At 37.3% G+C, this 26,892-nt stretch overlaps 1 protein-coding gene across 1 annotated transcript in view; it reads right to left on the bottom strand.

Annotated features, from left to right (window-relative positions):
• Positions 1 to 1,153: 1,153 nt before the first annotated feature.
• LOC145979765 (uncharacterized) overlaps positions 1,154 to 26,892 on the bottom strand; it is a 32,874-nt gene continuing 7,135 nt past the window's right edge. Inside the window, exons 3-5 of the mRNA XM_083112751.1 lie at positions 11,719 to 11,809; positions 6,569 to 6,651; positions 1,154 to 1,260 (exon numbers count right to left, since the gene is read on the bottom strand). Of these exons, the coding sequence (XP_082968877.1) occupies positions 1,210 to 1,260; positions 6,569 to 6,651; positions 11,719 to 11,809 (225 nt within the window). The 3' untranslated portion in view covers positions 1,154 to 1,209. The remainder of the gene's footprint in view (positions 1,261 to 6,568; positions 6,652 to 11,718; positions 11,810 to 26,892) is intronic.

Below are 26,892 nucleotides of genomic sequence, written 5' to 3'. Positions count from 1 at the left end.
GCCTCCCATTCGCTCCTCGCTGACCAGCAGACGACCATTTCCTCGTTTCTCATTGGCACCGAACCAGCCGAGCGCGGGAAACGTGACAGGTTGCAACAAACGCGGTTATACTGAAGAAAAAAAATAGTCTTTGCTTCATAATTACGTCATACTTTTCTTCTTCTATTCCTCTAAATTTTTATTAATTTTTACTTCTTCCGTGTTTAGTTTTCTTCCTAGAACAGTTTCTGGGTAATTTTGAGCATCTCTTCCTCTCTACCTTATTTTATAACTTCTTTGTGTGTATTTCCTCCTCCAATAGCGTTGTTGCCATGTAATAGAGGAGTGGCGGGCGTGATTCCCGATAGAGGCAAACATACAGTTGTTCAAGTCTAGCCTAATTTTAGTTATAGGCCTATTCCAGATTTGCCTATTTGTGCATAATATGGTATAGTTGGGTGATTCCCATTCCCCCTCTCTTCATCTGTCTGCCTTCGTCTTCTCCCCCGCCTCTCTCTCTCTCTCTCTCTCTCTCTCTCTCTCTCTCTCTCTCTTCCCCTCTTTCCTTATTTCCCTCTCTATTTTCTCTATCTCTTTCTCTCAGTAATTCTCCCAATCTCTCTTCTTATCTATCACAGCTCTTTCTCTCTCTCTCTCCCTCTTCTATTTTTCCTTATCCCTTTATTTATCTCTCTTTCTCTCTGAGAGTTCTATACAGTACACACATGCATTAATGGTATAGGAAAATACAAGGACTATTTTGAAACAAAAATATACAGTAAAACCTCGTTAATTCGGACCCCGATAAGCTGGACTTCGCTTAATCCGGACAGGCAAAAGGCCCAAAAGAAAAAGCAGAATACAAGGTTTTAAATGTGTCTATCGCTTATGTACGTACTGCATTGTATGTACAGTAGAATTGCTTTACATTTTACTGTACTGTATAGTGTATTTAGACCTATGCCCTTTAAATACACCATAATACACGTGTTTTGTTGACATAAACATAGTTTTAATGGACTTTCTAATGTTCTTTTAGGTTATTTCAGTTAATCCGGACTTTCGTTAAACCGGTCAACTTATCCCCTCATTAGTCCGGATTAACGAGGTTTTACTGTATATCTAAAGATGAAAAATTTTGAAAGAAATCTTTACTAATGAACACAAGACGATATATCACAATAAAATACTCTTTATTCAGCATTACATTGTGTCAACGCCCTTTTTCTCCTAACGACACGAAGTAGCGTCCAACAATAAGGCAACTGTAGCTGACAGCCACTGAAAATTAGAAGCATGCTTAATTATAAAAAATTGTTAATTTCTGTCCACGAAAATATTTCTTCCACACAAAATATTATATTAAGATTTTAATTAATACTGATAGTAGAGACCCCAAAGTTTCAGTTTCATCTGTTATTCGTCATTCTCGAATGAAAGAACGCTGATTCCCGGAGTGGAGAGGCTGAGTGGTCGACCAGGGGGCGTTGGCTCCCCCTTCAATTAGAAAGAGCCAGGAAAAAGACAGAGAGAAGTAAGGAGAAAGAGAATGAAAATAAATAATAAACACAGAGAAACGGAACTTGGAGAATGGAAAATAAATAAATGGAAAGAGGCAAATGAAAGAAAAGGGAGAAAAGGAAATGATAATAAAAAAATTGAAAGACGAAAGAAAAAGATTGATACTGAAACGGGGTAGAGTGATATAGGAGGTAGAAAAGAAGCGAAAAGGGGAGATGATGATGATAAAGAAACATTGATAAACGAAGACAGGAAAATAGAACTGAAACAGTAGAGAAAGAAATGGAGAGATAAAAGGTACAAGAGAGAGAGAGAAAGAAAGAGATTAAAGGACAGAAACGAAGGTAAAGAGGGGGTGAGAAGAGAAGAAGGAAATGAAGAATAAGTCATTAGACATTGAAGAGAGAGAATGCGGCAAAATCAAAGAGAGATGCGAAGGGCACAGAAATAAAGAAAGAAGTGAGATGTGTAACAGACAGGAAGTGAGTTAATTCTTCTCCATTCTGTACTCTGGAAAATACTCGCAAACCCAATCAAGTTTATTTACAACAAAGTATACACTTTATGAATGAAAGTTGTATTCGAGCATTTTTTTTTTTTTTTAAAAAAACATATCGTCATCATTCGGTTAAAGTTCCTCAACTTTCACTTGCAAATCATGATATCCATGCCTCTAGATGAAATAATAGCGCACCTCGATTTTAGTATGTAGTTGAAACAAGTAAAATCCCCCAAAAGATGTCGCTTCAGACTTGACAAAGTTTTCTAGGAATTAATAGAGTTTCCTTTTTTACAATGTTACTTACGTCTCCAAAATCTATGAGAATTTAATATTTCAAAATAAAATTACATACGAACTTTCCAGCCTAACTATTGCCTATTTTTGAGGGAGCAGGAAAAGGTTTATAGTATCCTTGCCTTAACGTATCTCACCCAACAGGTTCGTCAGGTGCCGGGCTTGCCCTGAGCTGATAGCTTCCTGGAGATGATTCATTTTACTTGTCGTAGAGCCAGGAGATCTCTGCTCTCGTAAATATGTGAACTAGAGGCTTCCCCTAATCCTTCATTTGCCCCCAACATGACCGTATTTGGACCCCGACATACGTGGAGTCACGTGGGATAAAATCACCTTCCCCTACATACAATTTCAATTGGAACTTTTATGTTGAGTTAATTGATTGATTGATTTAGTTTATTTTACTTCGCGTTTTGTGCCTCTTGGCTAATTTGCGAAGATGGGGATGAGTGATGATATGATGAAATTGATGAATGGACATTCACAAACAACCAAGCCACAGCGGGATTCGAACCCGGGACCCTTGGCGTTCGCAGGGTCCGGCTATGTTGAGTTAAGTCGTGTGGTTAGTTATATATTACTATATCCCAAATATCTACCTTTTCCCATTGTGTGGACCGATTCCAAGCAATTTGCTTCACGTGAAGCCTTTTCGAACATGGTAGCACAGGGCTGTAACCCACGAACATCCAGTACAGCCCCCTCCCATCGACGGTAGTGTTAGCCTGTACAAAGTAGCCAGGGACTCTAGTACAAAGTCCTTGCAACTCGTATGGCGGCCGACTTGCTGGACATGTATCTTCTTTGTGAGTATTATTTCATCAGTTTCATCGTATCACCACTCATCCTCATCGTCAGGATTAGCCAAAAGTGGCAGAAAAGCGACGATAAATAACAAATATCAACCTTTTACATGGCTTGAAAATTCGATACTAGCGCCGCATTTCTCGTGGCCAGAGGTTGAACTATGGCGGTGGATCACTACCAAGGACGTATTTAGGGGGACATCCAAGGGGTCCGGATCCTCCCCCCCCAGAAAGGCTTACCAAGTACTAAAATTAAATAATGAAAATATTCTCGTTTAGCATTTGTTGTATAATCGATGGTTATTATTTTCCTCTGAACGTATTGAAAGTCAAGGATTATATTGGGATCATACAGCTATGAATGACATTACAAAGATTTATACACACTACTACTCATAATAATGTGCATAAAATATTAATCAGAAACTTCACTTTTCTCCAACTGCATCTAACTCAATAAATATTCAATTCTCCATGTATTTGGCATTAATTTCATTTCCAGAGCACTTGTTTTTACATAAATTATTCCGATCTTAACTACAGGTGAACTCCATAATGATTATGCGCTGTTATATCTATATTCTTAAACCGTCTTTTTAGCTATTCATGTAATAATAATACAATATTAATTTATATATCGTAATTAGTATTAATTTCATTTAATGCAATTATTTTTTAATTCAAACATTATTATTATTATTGAGACCCTTTTCGAAACATATTTCTACATACGTGCCTGATCACTACAGTTGCATTTTATCCCACACAACACAGTAATTTACCTATGTATGTTGCTAGCGCCATTATCGCAATGAACTCGTACAGTCCTCTTCTTTCCTCGTAACACAATGCAAAAAAAAATATAATAATCAAAAGCAGTGCTCTGGCGAATACTACAAATACTGAGAGGATTATCCAAGGAAGGAGAAGATATTTTTGTTCCTGTGAAGAAATATAATGTGTCAATTCATATTGTGTCATTTAATGTAGCATGAATCGTAACTGTACAACACTATTCTCCATTCACTGTAAGAACGAAGTTAATGAAAACATAACCACGTGACTTGTGTGAAATAATTACTTTTCCATGTGTGAGTTTCGGTGTTCTCTTTCGCCCATGAATACATTGGTCATAGCCCCAGCAGCTACGTCGAGTGGTGTCACTACATCACATGGACTATATTCCGAGGCGCAAGATACAACTGCTATTGCAACAACCAAGAAGATTTATCAGAAACCACATGTACTTGTTAATACTGACTTTGTTCTTACAACAAACAGGGAATTGAAAGTCATTTTGGCCATGGGAACATTGATTGCCACAATCTACTTTTAAACACTGACTTTGTACTTTTTTAGATTAGTGGTGTAATCAGCATAATGCTCCTGCCGTCCCTTGAACATTGACTTTTTTTTTACAAAGCAATAGTATTGTTACTTTGACTGCCGATAACAAAAAATAAAGTACATTCATTGATTTTTTCTTAAGAATTTTGTAACGACCGCCATGTTAGGCAGATTTCAGTCTTATATTCGCATTTATCTTAATCTAATACTTTCAAGTTAAGAACTTGGATTAAATTATTTATACTTAATTGTTTACATAATTCATGTACATATCTACGTTTTATCTTATGTTATAATATTATTCGCGTATTTTTGCAGCCTTTATTTAGAATTTATAGGCTAATAATTATCCCAAATAATATATGCAACGTTTTCATTGTTTTTCAAATCCAAAATGGCTAGGATAATTACTATCTTTCAAGCAAATTTTGTTGTTTAAGCACAAGTTAAATACATCTCTTCTTAATATCGATTTTTGTTCAACAATGTACAAGATTGAAGTAATTTGTCTTCGTTATAAACTAAATCTTTATTCAATCATTTTTATGTGCAAGGGCAAGTATGATATATTTGATAAAATCAGTTTAGTTATTTCTATATAGTTTAATACTGTAATATTATAGCAAAGTATTTCTCCCTCGTTTCCATTAAAATATCGTTTTCCTATGGGCTGTTTATGTTAGGAGTGGGGGAACAACGCTATCTGTTTTTGGCGATGTAAAAACTTCAAAGTTGGTATTTTTAATTGTTGCCAACCTGAACTTTAGCTTACTATCGCTAATTAACATTGATGTGTTATTTAAATTATCAGTTTTTCTTGTGTTATTTTATGTCATGAGTTTGCATTATTGTAAGATAGAACAATCTGTTATGCTGCGCCTCGCGCTTGAGGTAGGCAGTTGAGGTCTTGCTATTAACTGTGAAGGCGGTGCGCGGACTCTCGTGTTAAATAAGTTGCTTATCACTGCCTGCGAGCGTGCATGACCCAACAAAATATAATTTTAACTTGTGCGAATCAGTATGTACGCGCGCGATTCGTGATTAAAGATTTTGGACATTTTAATTATAAAGTATTTGGAATTTTATTTACTGTCACGTGTCGCAATTCGATGGTTTCCTTCCTGAAAGAAGGGTGGATCGTCTTAATCCCGATCCCTGGGTGAGAACTGGTGCTTCCAACTGACCAGCCGGAGCAAGGAGCCGTGTGTTGCCAATTCGGATCTCCATACTTTGGAGTTACGAATGGTGGCACGTTGCATTGTATTGTTACTTTGACAGCCGAATTTCGAAAGTAAACAAAAGAGTATATTCGAGGAATTCATGAATAAGATCAGTAATTCGAGCTCTCATATTCCACTAGTTAGTGTAGAGAATAGGTGGTTTCAATTCAATAAAAATGAGGTTTTATCCTGCGAGTCACAGAACGAAAACATCATGTCTGAATGTGTAGATATTAATTACAATATGAATAACTATGCACTTCAATATAACTAATTTTCCTCACGATGGTGGGTTGCCACCTGTCCTATACACAGGCCGAGATCCCAGAGACTCAACCCAATCGGACTAGAACTCATGCCGTCCCGCAGTCAAGAGTCACAAGCACAGCACCAGACCGCACGGCCATGGAGGAGGACTAATACAGCATTTATATTATATTATTATATACGTATATATTAGCATATATTTGATGATATTCTGGATTAATTACAATAATAATTCCAAGTAATATCCGAGCTTTGAAAATGACATATGTTGTTTAATACAATGAAAACAATCAAGAAAATGAAACTCGCTCAGAACATCTTTGATCAAAAAATATAAGCGTTGCTTATGATATAATAATAATAATAATAATAATTATAATAATAAACATAATCTTCAAGGCTCTCACTTTTCGCGTATTATTTAAATGTCCGTGGCTAAGAATTGAGTTGCTGAGGATTTTTTCTGTTAATATAATGGCGCCTATTACACACTAATTACCCCCAAACCTCCAGAATACAAACAGCAGATATTTTATTTTGTCGGTCTTGTATAGCTATTATTATCAATTCTATTACAAACGACTTTGGGAATATATTTACCATGCGACAAGGTTTGGAATACAAATACTTACAAAACATGCACCGATTATTAAAGCTAGCGAAGAGCATATGCGAAGCAAACTGCTTAACACCAGTTCATACGTCATTTCAACATCTGAAAGCAAAAAAGTAATTGCCATTTAGTTTATAAAGTATACAATCACACACACACACACATACATATATATATTCTGATGCAATTCTTGAATATTATAAAGCAAATTTATTTGTTAATTGAAATTGGACAAAAATATTTACATACCGATATTTTCAATAAATTTTAATTATTATTATTATATATATATATATATATATATAGTACCATAGCGAATAGTTCTGAAATGCGAAGGTTTACGGCAGTTCTGACGTCACCGATGTAAATATGGTTAAGGGGCCCAGTGGACAGATCATGTCTGGTCTCTAGTCGCCATGTTGGAGTCCAAATTTTCAAATGGAAAATGGATCATGCGGCATATCAAAATGAATTGCAATTTTCTCAAGATTTCATATCCGTAAAGACATTGGACATATCTCGTGTGGTACAAACGTTAAGGTACAGAACATTGGTCACAGCAAATGGTAAAAAGGATGTGTTTTTTTTCGTTAATTGCAGGCAACTGGCAATGGCACTGAGGAATGCAAAGATGGTTGAGGTGATCCTGATGTCTGGGGGACGCAACTGCAGTGTGATAGCTGCAGAGTTCAACAAGCTGCACCGAGAGAGACCACCAATATCCCACAGTACCGTCGCATGCCTGATAGCAAAATTCAAAGAATCCGGGACTGTGAACGACATCGTCCAAAAACTGCCACCGATGAGGGAACAAGAATAACTGTTATCAGCAGAATGTGGTATTAGCCAATGGTCCATTGTGCGGATTCTTCATATTAATAAATGGCATCCGTGCAAGGTCGAGATGCTGCAGCACCTATCCGAAGATGACCCTGATCGACGTATTGAGTTGCGCATCTGTGCTTTGGACCAACTGCAACGGAATCCCTCATTTGCATGCAGCATTGTGTTCAGTGACGAGCCTTGTAATCAAGGGGTCCCGGGTACGATACCCGGTGGAGGCACAAGTTGTTCGGATCCCACTTTAAACTGTAGGTCCAGTCCCGATTAGCCTTACTGTGCATAAAGTGGATTTAAAACAGCAACTTAAAACTCAGTGACGAGGCGAATTTCTATGTGGATGGTGAGGTGAATCGGCAGAACCACAGGTATTGGAGCGACAACAACCCCCACTGGATCGAAACATCCAAAGGCATACTTGATAAGGTGATGGTGGTGTGGTGTGGCATAGCTATGGGGCACCCAATCGACCCAATATTAATCGGCACTAACCTTAATGCTGAGTGTTACCTGGACAAGCTACAGCAGGTCGTGTTCCCCTACCTTGCAAATGAAGATGGCAGTTTCCCGTCATATTTCCAACATGACGGGACTCCACCACATTACGGCACAATTGTTCGCGACTTGCTAGATATTCAGCTTCCTCAGCATTGGATTGGTCGTCGGGGTGCTGTCCAGTGGCCACCCACATCACCCGATCTTACACCACTCGATTTTTATCTCTGGGGTCATCTGAAACAACTTGTGTATGCGGTAAAAAATCGTGATCGACATCATCTTGAGCAACGCATTGTGGAAGCCTGTCACACAATTACTGCAGATACTCTCTTACAAGTGCATCACGACTGGATCAGGCGCCTGCGGCTTTGTGTTCAGCATGAGAGTGGTCATACTGTACATTTGCTGTGACCAATGTTTTGTACCATAACTTTCGTACCACACCAGATAGGCCCAATGTCCTGATGGAAATGAATTCCTGAGAAAATTGCAATGCATTTTGATATGCCGCATGACCCATTTTCCATTTGCAAGTTTGGACTTGGATCCAAAATGGCGAGTAGAGACCAGATATGCTCTGTCCACTGGGCCCCTTGACCACATTTACATCGGTGACGTCAGAACTGCCGTAAACTTTCGCGTTTCAGAACTATTCGCTATGGTACTTTTAGGTGCTCCTACCCGGTATATATATATATATATATATATATATATATATATATATATACCGTGCGTCCAGTTCCTTGCGAGGCCGAGAGATCGAGAGAAGTGTGGCGGGCGGCGCTAGCGGAGATGCCGACATTTTCGACCAGTAACGTCCCGCTTAAGTTCGCCCTCGAAAGCGTTTTGCTTCACTCGGAATCGTTGGAGGTTTCATATGTGAAACACTGTATCAAGATTACGTTGGAGACTAAACAGTTAAAAGTCAAAGGTTTTCGTGAGCATTGTTTTTGCAATCTGAAAGCTCCGAGCTTGAGTTGTTCATTCCTTCGCGACTACAGGTGCCCTGGACAGAGCTGCGAATGGAGTGAGGAACAGACCTTGAACCAAGACCGTGTTAATTTCTTAGTGTGTGAAAGAGGGTCGTTTCCTGTTACTTGCCGTTCTAGTTCTTTGTGTAATTGCGGTGTGTGTTGTGTGTAAGTGACGCAATTGAAATACCAGCCGCAAAGTTCACGTTAGAACAAATATTTTTTATGTATGACACTTACGTGAAAACAAACTCGTGTCGAAACGTCTGTAGGCAATTTGCACATAAATTCCCTGGTGTTTCACCTCCAGGTGGAGAGACGGTTAGACGTCTTGTCCTTAAATTCCGAGAAACTGGATCGTTAAATTTTGGAACCCCTAAGTAAAAACGACGGACTTTTGCGAGTGAATCAAAATTTCATGAAACGATTCCAGAAATGTGTGAATGTAGGTGGACATCACTTTGAACAGCTCTTATATCACAGGTTAGTGCTCGTTTTGCAGTATTAATCTGCATGCTAAAGATATGACATACAAACAAGCGTGACGTTACTGGTCGAAAATGTCGGCATCTCCTCTAGCGCCGCCCGCCACACTTCTACCGATCTCTCGGTCTCGCAAGGACGCACGGTCGCGTGTGTATATATTTGTTATATCCCATTTATGAGCCGCTGTGGCCAACGACTAGTGCTAGAAAGAAACTGACAGTGCTTTGTGTTGCTATTGTCATCCAGACGACACACTGCCACACTGCCTAGTGGCATGAACCCCAACTTTAGCCCACACCATTGGAAGTACGTAATTGTGTATATTAGGTATATGTAGAACATCGCTTGATACATTTGTTGTAGAGAATTTGTGTGTTCAGATTCTGTGTACTTCCCTGAACAAAAGTTTGTAGCTTATTGTATTTATTATATTTAAGACATAATTCGGTAAAACTGAAACAATCATTCCAATACTGCTACAGTGAGAATCATTCCCAGATGGACCAACTTGCCAACAAAACGCTGTGTGCAAATTTCCTACAGGTTCTCTCAATGATAACTCATTGTTTAATATAGTAACTGTGTATGTGTAATGTAGCCACAAGAACATTGGCAAAAAGTAAATAATAATATAAAATAAGAAAATCAGTATGTCGTCTGCCCTGCCAAGCGGGAGACCCGGGTTCGATTCCCAGCCCAGGGTGTGTGGTTTCAGCTGGGATATCCGTTCCTTAAGCGGCTATGGAGTTTACCATCGATAAGAAAATGAGTACCAAGAGGTCGGAGCATGGTGCTAATCACATCACCTATACAAATATAGATTATGAATTTGTGAGGCCCTAACGGGTTAAGTGGTAGAGGAGCCACAGGCTGAACTTCGCTTATAGAGAATTTCTAATTCTAATTCCTAATTCTAATCCTCCCATATGCTTCCACCGTATGTTGCAATGTACAGCTTTATCTTTTATATTGGATGAGAGGAAAGAAGCATATAACCGCCCGATAACGAATAAAACAACCTGTGAGGACTTGCTCCTAGAATTCTGTTGAATACAGAGTTTTACACAGGAAGCAGTAAGGACCTTTATCTTTGAGGGGTAAGTGAAGGTCGGCGAAAGAAACAAAAGCAGGTGAGGAGAGTAGCAAAGGGTATTTTGTTGGAAATCATCTGGAGGAGAAAGACCTGGAGCTATAGAGTTATTCGTTACCGAACGGGGTAAGTTACTCCTTCACCATATCTGCCATTCCATTGCTCAGTCAGAAGTGTTTAAATCTAAAACATAGGTTTTGCATTTATTACTTATTGCTAAGTTAGGTATTCACACTTGGTCCTTTTAGGGGCCGTCTCTACCATCAAGTGCTACAATTGGTGATGGTGAGCAACATCCCTTGGTTCGACTTCAGAAGAAGTAAGAAAACGGGCAGGGGAGAATTGGAAGAGAAAGAAAAAGAGGAGAGAAGGTTTGGAATAAGGAGTATGGAGAAGACCACAGAAAAGATATGCAAAGTGCTTAGGAAAGCGGGAATTAAACTTACAGGAAGGGAGGGAGAAGCATATTAGGAATAGCGAAGAATGCAAGCAAGAAAAAGGAGAACAGAGAAGAGGAAGAGGAAGGGATTATCTACGAAGTGAAATGTAAAGAATGTCAGAGTGTGTACATAGGAGAAACGAAAAAAAGGCTGAAAGACAGGTTGAAACAACATAGGGATGATGTACGACTTAAGAGAGAGAGAAATGCAATATTTAAACACACGAGAGAAACAGGACATGCCATAGAGTGGGATGAGGCTAAGCAGATAGGAAGGGAGAAGAGAATGCTAGTGAAAAAATGGAAGGAAGCCAAGGAAATAGAGAAGAAAGGTGAAGAAGACACAATGAACTGAAATGGGGGACTGAAGTTAAACAAAAAATGGAAGAAGGTGTTAGAAAGAGTGGAAAGGACAAGAGAGAAAGAGGAGAGGAGAAGGGAGAAAAATGAAGGAAAAAGAGCGTGAGATAAAAAGTCCAACCACATTCTATGTGAAAGTAATTATGTTTAGCCTTTTAGGTGAAAGTACAGTTGGCAAGTGAAAGCCACCTGCTAGAAATTTCCTAACAACTTTCTAATAGTCTGGAGGGAGTAATGTTTGTGTATACATAATGCCTTTTTGTGTATCTTGTTACTTTTGTACTTGATACAGAGTCTGATGAAGACCTTGCTAGAAGTTTGAAACGTTACGTTTAGTTTATGTTTTTAATCAAATAAATTACTGCCTTGGTCAGCATACTTAGTTTTTGTAATATCAGTACAAAGTTCATATTTAATCATGTAAATATGCATTCATCTCCATACTAACAACAAGCATTGACTGTGACTGTGAATATTGAAATTACCTTCTGAGCTTCTGTCAGTTTGTTGTATTCTAACCATTATAATTTCCTTGCAGCAATAGACAAATGGCAAGAAACTTATGATCTGGTAACACTGTAAATAATATAAAGTTGGAATTATACACAATTTTCTTAACTTTGGAAATACACTTAATTATTACACTATGATGATATTAAGACTGAAATTAATTTTTCAAAAATCGTTACACGTTCAACGTGAATGAATTCTTATTCTTTACAATTCAAATTCTGAAATTTCTAACATAATTTACAAGACTGTTAATTATTCTGTATTGAAGTTTGAAGAATTATTCATAAGGTACTACGTTATGATATCCTAAAAGTAATTTAATTCTTTTAAAAACAATCACGTGATGTTTCATGGCGGTTTACATAAAAAATTATGAGATTAGATGTTGCATTAGATATTTACAATCCGAAGATGTTATAATTTTTCCCCCTGTATAAAATCCACTAGTGTTTAATGCAAAGTACATCAAATAATATTAATAATCGGATTTCTTGAAAGCCAGACATGCTAATTCCCATATTGTTTAAGAATAACTGTTTATTGTCTTGAACAGTATACTCTTCCGTAATAGTTGCCAGGTTTAAGTTAGCTGATATTTATATCGCTATGCAATTAGATCGATTATCACCAGAGGCGGCGCCGAATTTGGGCTACAGTGGGCTATAACCCACCCAAAACCAGTCTGGTCCAACCTTTCAAAATACAATGGCTATATATTTTTTCTAAAAAACAAGACGAACCGTGTTCAGATAATGAATATGATGAGAGAAAGTTACGAAGATATTAGCCCCTGTATGACGGAGGCCTGAAGCTACAATTTAAAACATTTCGAATGCAACATTTGAATTTGTATAATTCGTCTTTACTACAATAGTTAAACTTCCTTTCATTGCATAATATATATCCTTGTTCAGGTCACCCAATAGCAATGTGATCATCCAAATCTTTGACAGGCATCCAGTAGCCCCACTCCAGATAGTCTGGCGCTGCCACTGCCACAAGCAGACTTTTAGCAACTTGTCATTCTAACCATTAACAGTAAACAGCATGTAAATACATTGTGAATTGTGTGTAAGACATTGTGAGGCAAATAGATTGGTATCAGATTATATAGGAGAACACACTTGATACCCTAGCAGTATCAGAAGTAGGCCTCTTTGTCTATCAAAGATGCTACTAGAGGTTTATTATAATTGTTCAACCACTAGGGTAAGTCAAAATGATGGACCCGATTTCAGACATTTATTCTGTGAAATATAATAAACAAATGTTATTGTGAGACATGTGCTAAGAAAGGTAAACTGTCAATTTTTTTTTCAAACAAATTACAAGTGTTCTATGTGAGCACCTCGCGTAACACGGCACACATCAAGCCGATAGTCTATCTCCTGCCAAACCTTGTGTAGCATGTTGCGGTCAATATCAGCAATGGCTGCTGTGATGAGGGCACGAAAGTCAAGTAGTTGTATTTGTGGTATTATAAACTCAAGAAAGTATGAACCCCCCTCAAGCAGATTTGGCTATACTTAAAACAAGCTCAACATGCCCATATGAGCTTTTTGCTCAAGTGTGGAACCCCGTCTAATCCAAGATTTTTGTAAAAAATGCCCTCGGGAATTTCTCGGAAAGTATGAACCCCCTCAGATTGATTTGTCTATACTTACAAAAGGCACTTCTGTGAGATTGTTGTCCATAAACTTGTCAAAAATATGCCCCTCTTGATATTTTTTTAGCCATACTTAAAACTAATCCAAGCTGCTTATAAGAGCCACCTACACACACACCCATACATATTTACTTCTGGTTTAAGTTCAATTGGATACCAGCTTCAATTTGTTTATTAAAAAAAATGCAATATGCAGAGACCCTCTAGAATTGCTCTGTGACCCTCTCATTTCTTACATCATAAACATATGATTTTTCACCTATGAGAATAACACTACATATGGTGTCATCAGGTAATGCCTCATGGAATTCACAGATAATTTTAATGTTTGTCCTGTCATTCACCACAACTTGTTTTCTTTTTGAGGTGTTGATGACAAACATGGGTCTCTGTGCCTTGAATTCATCTGGTGTGTAATACATGTCAGTATTGCCAGTAGTGACCCTTTTGAAGGATGTAAATGCCTCATATAATTTAAGGAAATCATTCTTGGACATGTCTAAATTGTAATTTTCTCTAGGGAATACCTCATTTCTGCCATTTTTAAGATATATGTTCTTGATGTTGCAGTTATCAAATCTACTTGAATTTTTTTCCTGATTGTTGTGTCTTCCAGTCTGAAACAATACCACCACAAAATCAGGCATGTCATATTGAATACTGGAGAATGAATTTGTAGCATCAAACTCATAATATGTACCAGATGCGGGCTTCTGTACACATTGATATGTATAAAATTGTAAAAGAATCTGTGGATTTTTTACTATATCTGCTTTGTGTTTAAGAGCATAACTGGCCTCATATTCAACAACAGGGATTCTTAGCTCCATAGTCTGAATAATGCACTTGCCCTCATCAGGTAGGGTATTAGGCATAGCTTCTCCTGTAGGGTTTAATGTGCTGTACCTCATCAAAGCATTATTATCATTGGCAGCTCTTCTAAATGTAATTCTTAAACCACCCTTCCACATAATATCTTTGTAATCTGAGAAGAATCCTGGCAACAGGCGCATGGGGAACAGTACAGTGTGGCTTTTAGATAATATCTTATCACCAGCCTCAAATCCACCTATTTTGTAGTAAGAAGCCTCGGTTTTGGATAATTTTAATGTGGCCAAAGCTGTGGAGGTAATGCCGGGATAATCTATTCTGTTTATAACAACACCATGCTTTCTGATCTCAATTTCAGAGAACAGATGCGGCACAAAATTGTCTACCAATCTTATATTTGAATTTGCCGGATAATCTGTTCCATCGAGCTTTACAACATCAAATTTGATGTATAGATCTGCTCTGTGGGGGTGTATAAATCCATCCCCAACATCAAGATCAACCTCAATTTCTGTGTTGGGTTGATTTAAATTTGCAAATGTCCTCCTGTTTGGGGGGAATGATTGTAGCTCATAACTCTCAATATTTTCCATTGTATGTATTTTTATTTAAATATTAATCTCTATGATAGCAGTTGTTGTGGCTCCAGCAAAATCAACTAATTCTTCTTTTTCATTAGTGACCATCAATTCAATATAATCTATTCTATTATGGCACACAGGAAAATATAATGTTGGGGATGGATTGTAGATGATTGGCTCCATGAATTCGGAATTAGGTTTGAATGTTGCAATGATGCCGGTTTGTTTGTGAGTGCCTATGCCATTTGATTTGGTGATCATACCCTCAGCCACATTACAGTGAATATTCAGAGTCTCTATGGCTAAGAATTTAGGTATATTCATAGCAGTGTGTTTGATGCCTGCTTCAAGTTTTGTGTTGTTCTCAAAGCCTAACAGCTCTCCTATAGTACCCAGATCCACTGTTTCTGTAGCAGATACAATCTCTACTCTGTGAGTGACAGAATTTTGACTTAACACTACACCTCTGGGTAATTGAGCATTTAGAGTGGACAGATTATACTGCCCTGGAGTGATGACAATTTTTTGATCCCCTACTGCAATTTTGTTGTTGTGGTGTGTAATATTAGGGATCAAGTACATGCCGTAAAATGCTCTGAGAGCTATTGTTTTGGGATACACTATGTCATCATGCAATTTGAGTTTCAATATTGAATTTTGGCTGGTGAGATGGAATACCCCCATGATGTTTTAAATACCACAAGGCTTTTTGAAAATCTTCAATTGATGGTTTATTTATTTGAGACATATATCTGAGAACAGATAAACACAAATGTCCACAATTAACATCTTTGAAGTTTTGAACACGGGCATTATTGTAATAAAGATTAGGTGATTTTAAATATTTTACTAAATTTTCAGGTGGAACACCTCCAAATGAATCAAACACAAATGCCTCATTGTTTAAATATTTAAGATAACAAATCCAGTGAGTGCCCTGATTTCTGTACTTATCCAAATTAACAATGCCACACTCTTTGTTGAGTGGTTGTTCCGGTAAAGAATCAGACATGTACACACCCCTAAAATGTTTGATGCCCAGTGGCTTGATTAAAGCTTCAATATCTTGGTTTGTAAGCGGCTCTTGTTTTTTTTAAACTTATTCATGGCTCTCTTAACACCTTTGCCTTGTTTCTCCATGGCCAAGTTATGGCGCTTCTGCTCATCTAATTCTGCCCTATTTTTCTTGGCATCTATTACTGTTTTTGCTATGGCAGCTGATCCCCCGGCCAAGCTCCCCACAGCCCCGAGAGCAGCTAAGATGGCCGGGATAGTAAATATGAATCCCCCTACATGTGATTTTTTCCTGGATTGTTGTAATTTTTTTAATTGGGGGGTACTAAGCAACAATTTCATACCATGGCCCTTTGCAAGACAAGAGCTTTTTTTCTTGCGCTGCTTTTTGGTTAAAAGACTATCGATAGTTTTAAGAGATTTAAGACCTGCATAAGGTATTTGATACATAACACCCTTGGCCTTCATTGTAGGTTTATTATATACATATTCACAACCCCCACCCCAGTTTTTGTTTGGTGCTCATAGCTATGGTGGTTCCCAATGCTGCTATTTTTTCACTCAAAGAAGCATCTTTGCTTACAAATCTACCAAATGCAGCCTCTTCTAATTTCTTGTCTGCAACATGTCTCTTGTCAAGATCAGAATCTGTGTTGTATGCTATGTCATGGTCTCTACAAGCAGCATCTAGGGGATTAACACCAGGATCACCTCTGTTTAATCTATGATCCAATTTTGTGCCTGGACCACAATACTGATAGCCTGGAATGTGTAGTTCAAATGGCAGCTTGTTTATAATGTCATTAACCAGGCCCCGACCCTCAGAAATATTCCAAAATTTAGGTGGTAGAGTATTAATAATTTTTATAAGATATCCAATCCCCTTAGTGTCATTCACTATAAAATTAGACAATTTGGTGCTTATCATGTCCATAATTCCAACTTTTTCATTGTAAAAATTGTGGTTCCCAGCATTTTCCTCCCCAGCTATCACCAATAACCTATCTACAAGTTTCCTGACATCATCAACCCACACAAATTCTTTAGGCAGGGTGTTGTATTGTTTGATTCCACTGCCAGTTTTGATCTGTGACCATATGGGCTTGATTAAATTGTTGTATTTTGCTCCACTGCTAGACTTGACTCTTTTTTGTGTGGGATCATTGTTCTGGTATAGAGCATCTGATTTTATTAATATTTCTTTGTAGTGCTCATAATCTTGATCTGTATAGTTGCCAGGCCTTTTCCTAGTCATCAGTTCCCACAACCCAGGTGTTCCGGGATATTTAACAAAAGCACCTTTTTCTCCGAGACGAGATTCTGAATAAACAATCAGATCATCTCCCATAAATGTTACTCTGAAATTGCCAATTCTATGTATGATACTGCCATCAAGCTCTGTGTCAGCATATAAGCCAAAGACCTCATCTTTATTGTCTTTAGGTGTGGTTAAATATTTTTGAGCAAGAAGACCCAATTCAATAGGATCCTGAGTAGCTTCAATTCTTCTAGGAGCAATAGGACTAGGTGTATGAATACTGGAAAGTGGGGTGAATGGATAATCTAATATGTTCCTAGCAGCTACAGGTACAAGCTCTGTGATCAAATTTTGATTTTGCTCTGTAACAGTTTTGATATTCTTACCTAATTCACTAATAGCATCAATTACAGGCTGTTCTGTTTGTTTGTTTTTTTCATAAATTCCTCGGTTCTCTAATTTCCATCCCTTAAATCTTTTTACAAGATAATCTCTTAACTTAAGATCATCAATGATTGGCCTTTTCATGTTTATTTATTTATATTTCAATGTCTAGAAAATTGTTGATTTTATTTCTGTATTTGCCACTATTGGGTGTTCTTGTCATATCAATAGTGACAAACCCATAACTGTCCTGGTTCCAGCACCTACTGCAAAACTTGGAAAAATCATTGTAGCTCAAGTCCCCACCTACATATTCATCATGTATGTGTTTGAGGTTGGTATGATCTTGATGAAACACACATATAAAATTGCTGTTGTCTCGGATCAGTTGCTTCGGAATTTTAGAAAAAGTCTGTGCCAGGTAGAAGCAATCAATGTTTTTGTGTCGGCCCTGTGTAAAGAAATTTCTAACCTTGTTTTGATTATCTAATATAATGTCATCAAACACAACAACAGAATTATCGAGACATTCATGAAGTGGCTTAACATCTGGTTCAAAAGTGGCAATATCCAATCCATCATATAGCTTCATCAGCTGCTGATATTTTAATTGTTCCAAGCTCTTAGAAAAAACATACAAGTGCTTTTTTTTCCAGTCTAACCAGTTGGGTGCCAATAAAAAATTATCAACCATTAGTGTAGTTTTACCACAAGCAGATGGCCCAACAATAAGACACCTAATATTATCAGGCAGCAAGTTGCCATTTCTCTTAATCTGCTGTTCACGTTCTGGCAGCCTCTTTATAACATCCCAGGTGCTCATATTATTATTTTGTCTGCATCGATCCAGCTGTGTTCTGGAAGTCCTAGCCATTTGACAAATAACTTGTTGCCTTTTCTGCGGATGATTTTTTCTATGAGATATGTGTCAGGCTGTTTAGTTTTGCTGAGTTCTTCTTCATAGAATCTGCCTTTGAGAATTTCTCCTCTGTGATCTTTTATTATATATGTGTTAAGGGTCCCAGGTTTAACTTGAACCACTGTAAATAATTCAGTGCTCCAGTTTCTTGTAAAGCCTCTTTTGAATAAGTGCTTATATTTGCTGATTCTTACTTGATCACCCACCCTGTATTTGGCCTTTCTTGTTGTTGGCCGATATTTAGGATAATAAACAGTGCTGATCAATTTTTGCTCATCAGATGAAGTTACTTCAGAGGGTTTCATGTTGATTGTGGAATGGACCGAGTTGTTATATTTATGTAGAAGTTCTGGAAGAATATTAATCCATTTATAATTACCTTGGAGGGTAAATTGTTTATACATATGATTTCTTAGGGTTCTGTTGAATCTCTCTACAATTGAGGCTTTGAGATCACTGTAACTCGAGTAATGTTTTATTGCCTGGCTTTTAATAAATTGTTGAAAAACTGAATTATAAAATTCTTTGCCATTATCTGTTTGCAAATAGCGCGGTGATCTTCCACTCTGATTGATGATTGTTCTGATGGCTTCTGTAACACATTTTCCAGTCTTGGATTTGAGTGGCACAGCCCAGGCAAATTTTGAAAATGTGTCTATTACAGTGAGTAGATACTTGTAGCCCTTGTTGATTTTGTCTAAGTTTTTCAACTGCCCACTTGCCATCTCAATCAAGTCGCTCTGCCATAAATCATCTATGCCCTTTGTGACTACTGGCAGTCTCTTAAACTTATGCCTGGCTTGTCTGTGTAATTCATCAACAATAATTTCTCTAGACATAATATGTAAACAAGAATATTGCAACTATGGGGTGTTCAGCAGCTGATACTACAGGATTTTCTAAATATAATTTGTCCCCTATTTGTATTTTAAATTCCAAAGTGCCATCATCTTCAGTATAGGCTGTTTCTAATGTATTGGGATCTGTAAAATCCTCTAACTCTACACTGGTGATTTTTACTTTGTTGTCAGCATTTGTTATTGATAAGGTGGGGTAGTGGTGTGCCTGTGGTTGAAGCCAATATTTGATCTTGATTGGTCTCAATGTGCCCCCAACAAAAAACTGGTAATAAAATTGTGCAGGGGACAGCATATATATTTTGCCACCTGGTGTAAATGGAGAATCATATTCTTTGTTGGGGATGCTGTACAATTCAAGAATTACTGAATGTTTTGGATTCTCGATTATGCCTGTTATTTCCTTTTCTGCTGTGAGCAATCTGCTTGTTACAGATTCAAGGTGCTCATTGATGGTCCTAACAACATCATCATGGCCTGGCTTGATTTTTATGTCCACAACAAGTTTCTTGTATTGTTGCACAATCTCTTGAAGCTGGGTGGCAAAAACAGACAGAGCATTTGCTTGATTGGATTCCATGGTCCCTAGCTGTTGCTTGATATTAGCTACAATTTGTTGCAAATTTTCAACAACTGCCAATTTTGAATTTTGAGCAGTAAGATCATGGACCTGTCTTCTGATATCCTCAAACAGGGCATGCAGTTCATTAATATGTTGATTGGTTGGTAGAGTGGCCACTGTCTGAGTGAGATGTTTCATCTCTGCCTGGATATTCTTGATATCTTCTGATTTCAATATGCGATTCACTGCTCTCTTAATATTTTTAAGTTCCTGTGATGTGGGAAGATTTGATACTGTATTTTGCAAAAATTCAAGTGCCAATTTCACATTGTTTAATTCAGAAGCATCAGCCACATTTTGCATAGCATTTTGGAGCAGGGCTATATCTGCCTGAGTGGGTGTGGATTGTTGTAAAATTTCAAGTTTTGTTTGGATATCATCTATCAAGTGATGAAAATGAGATAGCTCAGATTCAGTGTTGAGGTTTTCAAGCTTTGTGATTTGTTGCTGGACACTAACAAGGGTATCTACAATCCCAGGCAATCGGGATTCTAGTACATTTGCCAAATCACTTTGCACTGCTGCTATTGTACCTTCAAGATGGGTTATGGAACTTTGAATTTTTCCAAAATCTTCATATGTTTCAAGTTGCAGCTTAATATTTGCTACACTCCGAGTTATTGCTTTCAAAGCATCAGAAGATGGCAAGTTGTTCATAAAATTTTCAAGTGTCTCAATTTTTTCTTTAACCTTGGCTATGGCATTGTTCAGGGGGTCCAGATTAGGTATCTGGAGTGATTGAATCTGTTCTTTTAGAGTGGAAATCACTAGATCAAAATCTTCCTGTGATTTTATGCTTTTGACAATTGTTTGGAGCTGTGCCTGGACATTATTTATTTGCTCTTCCAATTGTTGTTTCAATTGCTCAGAGTTGTTAGCCTGGGTCTTAAATTTGGCTTGAAGAGCTGCTACAGCTTCTTCTAAACTTTGAAAATTATCTAATGTGGCCAAATCAGTATATTTTTGAAGCAACAATTTGAGTTCAGAATCAATTTTAAGAAGAGGGTCCACGCATTGTGATTGCAAATTTGTAATTTCTAATTGAAGACTGGCATTCAGTGTGGTTTGTAAAGCTTGTAAATCACTTCTTAATTTCTTGACTCTGACATCAAGCATCAGAATCTCATCACTGTGATCTTCATGTCTTGTATGGCCAAATATATCATTAGGCATTTTTGTTTTAGTGGTTATTTATTATTGAATATCTGATTCTTAATTCTATAAAAAAGGGTATAAGCTTGTCATATGACCCAGGGACCTCAATATATAAGCAGTCACCAGCAGAAACAGTATAAACAGTGCCAGAAACCATGTTTGAGTGCTTAATTCTATAAATATTTCTCCCTACTGAAATTTTAACATCACCCTCAGGGGTTGTAATAAATTGCAATTGCCCACCTACAGGTAATTGGTAATGATTTAAATTATTGTTAAATATGTACAATATTTTGCCTGTTTCATCATCATTATCTGTAAATATGCTGTTCAGATGAATAATTAACAAGCCACTCAGTTTAGACAGCATATCAGAAGAGGGTTGTGGTGTTGGCAGCTCCATAATAGCCTGTTTTTTGAACCCAAATAAGTTCATAGGCATGTTTATTTATTTCAAATCATGCTCTGTAATTGGGCATTGATTTCCATTTTTCAAATCACAATGCCCCCAAGGTAAAGTATGTATGCCACATGATAAAATGCATCTCTTATCATCATGTGGGTCCAGGGCCACTTTTCTTACAATATTGCAAGTCAATAAGTGATCCACACTCTGAATTCTGGATTCTGATGTTTTGATTAAATTCTGGGATTTGAGGCAATTTTCATAATCTTCAAATACAAACTCTTTTTCCACAGTCACTCTGCCAATGCCCTTGGCCTTTTTGGCAGCAACACCACTACATGTTTTAAAACTATACACCTTGGCACTTAACCCAGCAAATTCCACAATAACATCACCAAGTGTTTCATCTTTTAATTTGCCAGGCACCTTTTTGTTGTGGGGTTGAATTATTGTATGTTCACTGGTATCAAAATATTTAAACAATTCAGGCTGTGACATATCTTGATAAACATCTTCTGTTTTAATATCAAGAATAAAACTATCCGTGTCCATGTACATCAATTTTATATTATCACCATAAAAAGGTTTCAACACATCATAATACAATGTTAACATATGTAATTTGGCCAATTCCAATATCACAGCCCCTACATAAATAGGTTTATCAAACTTAATCTTTGTTTTCTTCATGTTGAAAAGTGCCATGTGCTCATCATAAATTCTTCAGTAATTGAAATTAGGCTTTGCAACCAATTTTTTGCTCAGGCTGGGGTCAGTAATTATTTTAACATCGGTATGTTTTCTGACATTTTCAATTGTTTTGCCATACACTGAATTAACCATCAATTTAAACAAGCCCTTATCAAATTGGCTCTTTGCAGATGTTCGAAGCTCTGTATTTGTATCAATGTATGGTTTCAACCATTCTGAGTGCCTGAACCTCAAAACTTTTCCAACTTTGGTCACTTGAACACCATGTTTCATCAGGAACTGGAGGTTTTTGTAATATATGACATATCCCTGTTTTGGCTCCAGTGTCATCATGAGCTTCTTCTGTTTAGAGCCAGGTGAGCACTGAACCTCGGGAATTGGGGGCAGATCAGAAAATTTATTGTGCAAATCATCAGGAATTGTCAGATCAACCTCTAAGAAGAGGCCATAGTCACTGTCATCAAAGTCCTTAAGATCTTCAATATTGAAATCTTCAACCCACTCAAGCCCTGCATATGGCAGTTTATCCATCATGGCATAACCATAGAGGCTGTTTGCATCTACATACTCTATATAATTTGATGGCCGTGCTGGATCATAATCAGGCATATATTTGTTATTTGCTCTGGCATATCTCTGGGAACATTGCACCATGCCTCCTCTTATACATTTCTCCATAAACAGATACTTATCTTGATCGTGGATCAGATCCAAATGCATGTTAGTGTTCAAAAACGTTGCAGACCATGCTAGGCTCGGGGCACTGAAAAAATATATTGGATCCAGTCTATAATTTTGCATGGAAGATTTTCTGAATGCCTGCAATATATCAGCTAAGAGGGTGACATCAAGTTTTAAATATGCCATGTGATAATCACCAAATGTCTTGCATTTTAAATTGTTCCACATCAATTGGGCATGGTGATAATCTTCATCAGTGATTCCAGATCCTCTGATTTTGCTGTAAAACTCTTCTTGTGGTGGCAGAGAACACTCATCAAATTTAGAAAAATCTGTAACATAGTCATTTGGATATACACCCTTCCGCCTAATTAATTTCAGGTCCTGATTTGGAAACAAGGCACTTGTAATTTTGAATTGATCATCAGATAATTGACTGGCCAGTGTAGGCAGGCTAGCCGATAAAATTCTGTAAGAATCAAGAAATCTTATGTGAATAGGAACACCATTAACTTTAATTATCTTGCTAATAGATATATATTTTTCATCATTTTCAGCTAAAATATTTAAATTCTGCTTGTCAAACCCCTCGTACCTGATCAGATGATGGAAATCATAATTGGATGCTCCATGGCAAAATATGGGGACAAATCTTGGTCTCTTGATCTTAATATTGCAGCTATTACACAGGGCCATTAAGAATTTACCATCTGTATGAGAATGGTGTTTCACCTTGATATTTGTATCTGAAAATTCAGAATCACATACCGGACATTTTTCTGCATTGTTGAAATCCTCAATCTGTTTCTCTGTTAAAGGCAACATAGGCTTTGATTTTAATAAGATGTTAGATGCTATGTCATAACACTCATTTTCTATTCTATGTGCAAATATTTTGATGGCATCTGGTCCCATGTATAAGTGTGGCTCACTAGCTACACCATCCCGTATAACTATATAACAAAAACTGGAAGGTTCATGTAGCTGGTATGGTGTAATTGAAGATTCTTCAGGATCTGGATTGCAGAATGCAAGAGGTTTGAGATTTGATTCAAAATCACAGACAATATATGCTGGGTGTTCCGACAAGGCTTCAAACTTTTTGAATTTGCAATTTTCACTTGGATTGGGCATCACCATATGAACAGGTTTATGGTTGCCACAGTATTTCAGATGCTCAATTAACTTGGTTTTGGCAATTTCTGCATTCACTTTACAAACCCCTTTTATTATTTTTTTACCATCAAATACAGATAAACATCTTCTGCACAACTTGAATATTGTATTGGATTTGTCTAGTTGTGTTCTCACTAAAGCTTCAAGACTGTGTATCAGAGTGTAATGATATGTGCCATCCCCTTCAATTAAGAGCAGATCAATCGGAATTGCAGATTCATCATCAAGTGTACTGATTCTGAGAGGTGCTATCAAGCAATTGCCAGTGGAACAAATAAATACATTAATAGATAATTGTTTGCCATTGATATGCTTGGCCCTTTTTTCAAATTTATCAATATTCTGAACAGACATTGGATATTCTAAACCCTCCATTGCCTCATCAAAATCATTTTCATGTTGTTTGTAATAATTTATTCTCTGAGGATTTCTTGAAACTGGAAACAAAGCAGCTAATATACACCACAAAAAGCATTTCTGGTCGGTATTTTCAATATTGACCACGGCTCTTTTGTTTTTAATATTTGCAGGTAATGGCACATATGTAGATCCTTGTAATGAGCTGAATTCAGAAATATTAACATATAACTTATGTGATGAACCGCATAGGCTCCATCCTGACTCTTTTGCCGCAAATTCAGAGTGTTTAATATTCAATTGATCTATTAAACTGCTTATTATTTTGTCTGAATTTGCATTTGAATATACAGGTACAGTTTCTGTTATGTGGGGCTGTGTAAATTTTGTGCCATTTGGTTTCTTATATTGTGCAAACAATTTAAGGGACAGTTTATAAGAGCCATTTTGTGCATTTAGAATTGCCTGCAGATCAGAATTTACACTGTTCAAAAAAGTCTTAATTCCACATCTTGGCTCTGATACAAACCGATAATCTCTTAATTGGGCATTAAAACTGCTATGGATGGGTGCATAGCATGGCTGCTTTGCTGCTCTAGCATTAACAGGTGCTTCATGCTTCCTTTTCAGACCAGAAGTAGATGGTTGTGAGGGCAATGTTGATGACTGTGCAGAACAAGTATCTTTATGTTTATATGTGAAGTATTGCATGTTATATTTTCTATGGCATTTAGGGCAAATTTTTGTGGGAGTTCTGCATTTGTCCGGGTTACAAATCTTTTGGTGCTTGGCCCAATTGGGGCTGGATATATTCTTATTGCATTGATTACAATATTTTTGACTTGGCATTTTTGTTGTTGTTTATTATATACAATTTCCTGGGATTCAAATCAAAATTCTATGCTGGATAAAAATATCAGCTGGGTTCAGCACTGTACTTTGTGTGTGTGTGTATGTGTGTATGTGTGTATGTGTGTATACACTTAATATTTTTGGCTTTGGTAATTATATACAATTTCTTGGGGTTCAAATCAAAACTCTATGCTGGATAAAAAATATCAGTTGGGTTCAGTACAGACAAAAAAAACTGCATAGCTCTATGTCAATTAGTTCTTGAGATTTTGTATTTAGGAACCACTTTGGCGGGAATAAAACTGCCCGGGCAGGGAATATTAATCCCACAGCTCCGCGGGGCGAGAATCTGAGAAACTGCCCCGAATATTGATCCCACAACTCCGCGGCACGGCCAGTTCCTCTGCCCGGGCGGGGAATATTGATCCCACAACTCCACGGCGCGGGAATCTGAGAAACTGCCCCGAGTATTGATCCGTGCAGAGGAACTGGCCGTGCCGCAGGCTTTTTTTCAGCGGCCTTCAGAGGCACTGACCTAGCACAAATACCTGCACAGACATGCATGTCCCAGAAGGCACTGACCTAATTGCATGTATATTGATTTTATATAACAACTTAGACAGATATAGGCCTGACTCTAAATATGAATAGATTACAACAAACAAGCTGGATGTAACAAATATCAGATTTTGTATAAAAAAATGCAAAATATCCCAGTTTCAATTCAATCCATTTATCTGAATCGAAGAAACCAACAATTCACATATCCCCATATCATTGTATGCTTGCCCTATTAGTACCTCTTTTGCTGTTGTGCTCAATTAATTTTCACTAATTGGCAATTTTCTTGAAGAGGCCTAATAGAACAAGATACGGCGGTATGAGAAATATGTGAATTAAAGATATTTTAGCAATATACGACGTCTTAAGAAAGGCATATTCGGCTCCAAAGTACTTTGTCTAATGCTTACTATCATTCCCTATTACTGGCAAAAAGAGTTAAAAATATTGACATATTGAAAAAAATTGACTTGTTCCCAAGTGTTCACCGAGTTCAGACATTTGCACATAGATGGCCCTGTTGTTGTTGCTTATCAAATATATATATTTTTTTGGAATATCTCTAAAACAGGCAAATTTTGTTTACTGTTTTCTACAATTGGCAATACTGACATGTATTACACACCAGATGAATTCAAAGCACAGAGGCCCATGTTTGTCATCAACACCTCAAAAAGAAAACAAGTTGTGGTGAATGACAGGACAAACATTAAAATTATCTGTGAATTCCATGAGGCATTACCTGATGACACCATATGTAGTGTTATTCTCATAGGTGAAAAATCATATGTTTATGATGTAAGAAATGAGAGGGTCACGGAGCAATTCTAGAGGGTCTCTGCATATTGCATTTTTTTTAATAAACAAATTGAAGCTGGTATCCAATTGAACTTAAACCAGAAGTAAATATGTATGGGTGTGTGTGTAGGTGGCTCTTATAAGCAGCTTGGCCTAGTTTTAAGTATGGCTAAAAAAATATCAAGAGGGGCATATTTTTGACAAGTTTATGGACAACAATCTCACAGAAGTGCCTTTTGTAAGTATAGACAAATCAATCTGAGGGGGTTCATACTTTCCGAGAAATTCCCGAGGGCATTTTTTACAAAAATCTTGGA

This window comes from Lepisma saccharinum, chromosome 26 (genome assembly GCF_977018435.1).
Source record: "Lepisma saccharinum chromosome 26, izLepSacc3.1, whole genome shotgun sequence".
In the NCBI taxonomy this organism is placed as follows: domain Eukaryota; kingdom Metazoa; phylum Arthropoda; class Insecta; order Zygentoma; family Lepismatidae; genus Lepisma; species Lepisma saccharinum.
The sequence above is the reverse complement of the archived record's forward strand: the minus strand, read 5'-3'. Positions and strand labels throughout refer to the sequence as shown.